Consider the following 5,460-nt stretch of genomic DNA (forward strand, 5'->3'; position numbering starts at 1 on the left):
TCAAATACAGGTACGTGTAGTCAAAATGACTCCAGAAATAGCACGTTTAAAGATACTAATAATGAATCCATCGATTGTCAGAAATCGGTGGAATTATTATCCGATACGATGGATTCGAAAGTTAGTACCCAATCGTTAGTACCTACGATGCAATGTCTGGAGTCAAATTCAAATACAGATAAGTGTAGTCAAAATGTCGAACTGTGCGAAGATGACAATTATTTTGTTATCGAAAATGGCCCTCTGGATACGAATCGTATCCAGGAAAGCTTGCCTCAAGGCCGTCACATTGTCGACATTTCTCATATGTGCAATGAACTCCAGAGATCATTCAATAATCATATGAAAAGAATACAGGACCAATTTAAAGATTGGAAAGTGATAACGACTCAAATCAAAGGCCAAGAGGAAAATGTCGAACTTTGCGAAGATAACAATTATTTTGTTATCGAGAATAGCCCTGTAGATATAAATCGTATCCAGGAAAGCATGCCTCAAGGGCATCGCATTGTCGACATTTCTCATATGTGGAATGAACTTCAGAGGTCATTCAATAATCATATGAAAGGAATAGAGTGCCAATTTAAAGATTGGAAAGTCATGAAGACTCAAACCAAAGGACAAGAGGAAAATGTCGAACTTTGCGAAGATAACAATTATTTTGTTATCGAGAATAGCCCTCTGGATATAAATTGTATCCAGGAAAGCATGCCTCAAGACCAAGAGGAAAATGTCGAACTTTGCGAAGATGACAATTATTTTGTTATCGAAAATGGCCCTCTGGATACGAATCGTATCCAGGAAAGCTTGCCTCAAGGCCGTCGCATTGTCGACATTTCTCATATGTGGAATGAAGTCCAGAGATCATTCAATAATCATATGAAAGGAATAGAGTGCCAATTTAGAGATTGGAAACTCATAAAAACTAGAACCGCAGAGTTGAAGACGCATTTTACTTTCAAGTGCCAAATGTGCAATACTGAAGCCACTATCTGCTCAGAACCCGAAGAGCCGGAAATATTAGATATTGGTATGGCTGCTGTAGCAGGAACTGTTACAGTAGGAATTGGCTATGCCCAGTTGAATGAGCAATGTGCAATCATGAATATTCCTTCCATGTCCGAGCCAAAGTACATAGAAAATAGAGAAAAATTAGTCGATGCTTTTGAAAAAACAGCCATGGAAAGTATGAAAATGGCTGGCGAAATTGAAAAGCAACTCGCTCTTGAGAGAAACGAAGTTATAAACGGTATTCCGTACATAACAGTTGTAGCGGATGGTAGTTGGATGAAGAGATCGTATGGCAGTGCCTACAATTCTCCTTCCGGTATCGGAGCTATAATTGGTTATCGTACGAAAAAGATTCTCTTCGTCGGTGTCCGCAATAAATTTTGCGCAATATGTGATATAGCAGAGCGAAAAGGTATAGAACCAAAAGCTCACAAATGTTATAAAAATTTTGATCGCAACGAAAGCTCCACAAGGATGGAGAGCGATGCCATCGCAGAAGGTTTCAAATGTAGCCTCGAAATGCATGGGCTGATTTTTAAAACAGTTATTGCCGATGGTGATAGTAGCGTTTATCAGGCTATTATTGATAATAGACCATATAATGAACATATGGTTACAGTAAAAAAAATAGAATGCACAAATCATTTACTTCGCAATTTGTGTAAAAAGCTCAAAGCGGTGGCAGAGACAACTCAGCCAAAAACGCAGAGGCAGCGTGGCTTTACAGAGTTGCGAAATGTTGTGAAAAACAACATTAAACATATTAGAAAAGAGGTAGAAAAGGCAGCCGAATTACGAAGAAAAGACCAACAAACACCTCAACATTATAAGGCTATGGAATTGCAAAAAGATATATTGAACATTCCTAGCCATGTTTTTGGCGAACATAAGCGATGCGAAGCACGCGGTCGTATATGCGAAGAGAAGGATAGTAAAACGAACAAAAATTATGTTGCACTTTTAAAAATACATGGTTTATATCAAAAGATAGAAAGCGCTATCACATATCTAAGCGGTTATTCCGACAGCTTATTGCTGAATTTAACCAATAATCCTGCAGAATCGTTTAATTCGATAATCTGCAAAGAAATTGGTGGAAAGCGCATTCATTTTGGTAAACGAGGCTCTTACAATGCCAGAGTTGCGGCAGCAGCTGTGCAATTTAATACGCAACAAGCCATTACAGAATTGCATAAGAGCATGAATAAAATTGTTCCGCCTATTGTTGAGAAACTAGAAAAACAACGACAAATAAAAGTTGCAAAAACCAGAGAATCTCGACAGGTGCAAGGCAGGCAAAAAAAATTTAAACAAGAGACAGGAACAGATCGTTATTATGGTCCGCAATCTCAAAAACCAGATCTTCCATCTGATGTATTTGAGCAACTTCGGCAAAATCATTTAGAAAAATTGTCCGAAAATGCGAGAAATTGGAAGAAAATTGAATTCGATACGAGAAGCCAAAGGGACTCGGAATTATGGTTATCATTGAGACGAGAAATGCTGACAGCATCCAATTTTGGACCTGTATGTCGCATGAGACCAACAACGTCTTGTGCAACAACAGTAAAAGCCATTTTATATCCTTCGTTCATTGATACCGCAGCCCTAAAATATGGTCGCGAGAACGAAGAAGTAGCAAGGAAAGAATTGGCTATAAAATTAAATAAAGAAATAAAACCTTGCGGATTATTTATCGATACTGAAAATCCGTGCTTGGGTGCTTCTCCTGACGGAATTATTGATGAAAATGGTCTAGTGGAAATAAAATGTCCTCTGTCAGCTGAGCATTTGACAGCAGAAATAGCTGTAGAGACATTGCCTTCTTTAAAAGGTATTTTTGATAAAAAAGATCCACATAAAATAAATCGAAATCATCGATATTTTTATCAAGTTCAAGGTCAGTTGAACATAACACAGCGAGAATATTGTATTTTTGCTGTTTGGACTCCACAAAGCATGAAAATATTGCGCATTGAGGCAGACAATTTTTTTTGGAGAAATCAAATGCTGCCTTTCTTAACACGCTTCTATAACGAATGCATGCTTCCAGAAATCTTGGACAGTCGTCACAATAGGCATATGCCAATCAGAAATCCAAGATACATTATAGAAGCTAAAGAAGAAGCAGCAAAAAAAATACTGACAAATCAAATAAAGAGACCAAATATAATAAAAAGCGAAAATGACATAGAAGAGAGCAAACGATTCAAACCGAACGTTTCGATGGAAGCAATAATGACTGATATTGCTGGTATTGCTCTAAATAAAGAGCAAGATGATGATTGTATTATTATAAGTTACTCACGTAACGAACAAGATATATCTGAAGACGATATAAAAAGAAATGAAAAAATTTTAAATACGTTTGCTCCTCTTTATTTGGTAAAAGATAACATCTTGGGTATGACAAGTCAATTAAACGATGAATCGTTGGATCTATTTTTGCGTATTATAAGAGAAACTTCTCATTTCGAAACGCAAAGTGTGCTACATATAGAATACCCTCACATGATTAAAGCTAGTCGTAGTGATAATAGCTTACAAATAATTGGAGGGAATTGTAGTAATCATTGGAGATGTATTTTCTTTGACGGCACCAAACTTCGCGTGTACGATAGTCTATCTGGCTGTACATACGATAAATTGGTAGCTAAAGAGAAAAATTATATACATCTTCGTTATCCAACAATAAGCTCGAGTGACATAATTTTTGAAAAGGTTCAAATACAACCTGATGGCGTATGTTGTGGAATTTATGCTGCAGCTTTCGCCACGACTGTAGCCTTAGGAGGCAATCCTTGTGAGGAAAAATATTCCAAAAATGTTAAATGTATGAGAGAACATTTTTATACAATTCTAGAAAGCAATAAACTCTCACCTTTTCCAAAATGATAAAAAAGTATAATTTTCTATTTAAAAAAATTTATTCTGGGAAGAATATAGATTTCAAAAATCTATATTCTACAATTGACCAGAAAAAGTTATATCAATCTCGATTGCAAATTATAATCGGAGAGACGAAACACATATATTGGTTGCGTTCTCACGAGAATGGACGGGAAGGGGTCCATTCTATATTTTATTCAGAATATTGTAAAAATACATTATTTTGTTGCAATCGAGACTGTATTGTAAAAATATGTATTGTAAAAATCTTTATTACAATCATAGTCGTCCTCAGGGAGGGGCAAAACGAGCACTTGCCCCCTCCCCTGGAAAATGGAAAAAAAACCTTTCTCAATTTACATCTACCTTGTCGCGGTGAGAAAGCTTTTACTAAAAGATGTAAAAAGTATACATTTTTTCTGGAAGTGATATGCCCCCCTCTGGAAAAAATTATGAACATTTATACGATTGCATATATATATATATATATATATATATATATATATATATATTACGTATATATTGTATATGTGTGTACATATACACACATAATATTAAAATACATTTTTATCTATTGATTATCCAAAATATGTAAGTATTATGCACACAAATCTGCATGCATCATATACATTTCTTATATTTATATACACGTATGCATACATAAAACATATATATACATAAAACATATATATATATATATATATATATATATATATATATATACGTATTTTATTTGACATAGTGGATTATCATAAAAATAAATTTTATCATAAAAATAATAAATAAAACATTTTCGGGAAAATTGTTCTATATAAAAGTTGTAAAAGGTTTCGAAGGGAGACAATATATCGTGATTGTTCGGCGTTTTTCAAAGATAGAGTTCAACCTAGTTTTTTTTTAATGAACCTACCTTATTTTTATTATATAAATCGAATCGCAGTATTCACCATAAAAAGTAATAAAATGGCTAAAAAATGAAAACGTAACGAGATATTTTATAATTTATTTGATATAATTAAATAAATAATGAAATATATCTTATGAAATATTTATTTTTCGATAATCTTACCTCTATACTTATGCACAAAATAATGAGAGAAATAAACTGGTATAAAAGAACACGTAGTTGTTTTCAAGAAAACGTATGTAAATTAGCAGCTACATATTTTTGTCTTTGAAAACAACTATATGTTCTCTTTACACCATTTCTCTTTATTTTGTGCATAAGTATTGAGGTAAAATTATCAAAAAATTAATATTTTATGAGATATTTCATACTTCATAATATAATATTTCGTAACTTTTTTATTTTTTAGCTATTCTACTACTTTTTATGTTGAATGTTGCGAGAGTTCGATTTATATAATAAAAATAAAATAATTCCATAAAAAAATAACAAATATAATTGAAAAACACTACGCAAGAGCAATTTTCATGATATTATCCCCCTTCAAAATCTTACAATTTTTATATGAAACATTTTCCCAAAAATGTTTTATTTTTATGGTAATCCACTGTATCAAATAAAATTCATTGCATATATATGTATATGTATTATGT

General features: G+C 33.3%; 1 protein-coding gene across 1 annotated transcript; it reads left to right on the plus strand.

Annotated features, from left to right (window-relative positions):
- The first annotated feature begins 760 nt into the window (after positions 1-760).
- Positions 761-3,906, plus strand: LOC145948364 (uncharacterized). Its single transcript, XM_083058064.1, has one exon. The coding sequence runs from the start codon at positions 844-846 to the stop codon at positions 3,904-3,906; it is 3,063 nt and encodes a 1,020-aa protein (XP_082914190.1). The 5' UTR covers positions 761-843.
- The last annotated feature ends 1,554 nt before the right edge of the window (positions 3,907-5,460 follow it).

This window comes from Prenolepis imparis, unplaced genomic scaffold, assembly GCF_030444845.1.
Source record: "Prenolepis imparis isolate NDT839.2.m4 unplaced genomic scaffold, iyPreImpa1.0 SCAF_348, whole genome shotgun sequence".
NCBI lineage: Eukaryota > Metazoa > Arthropoda > Insecta > Hymenoptera > Formicidae > Prenolepis > Prenolepis imparis.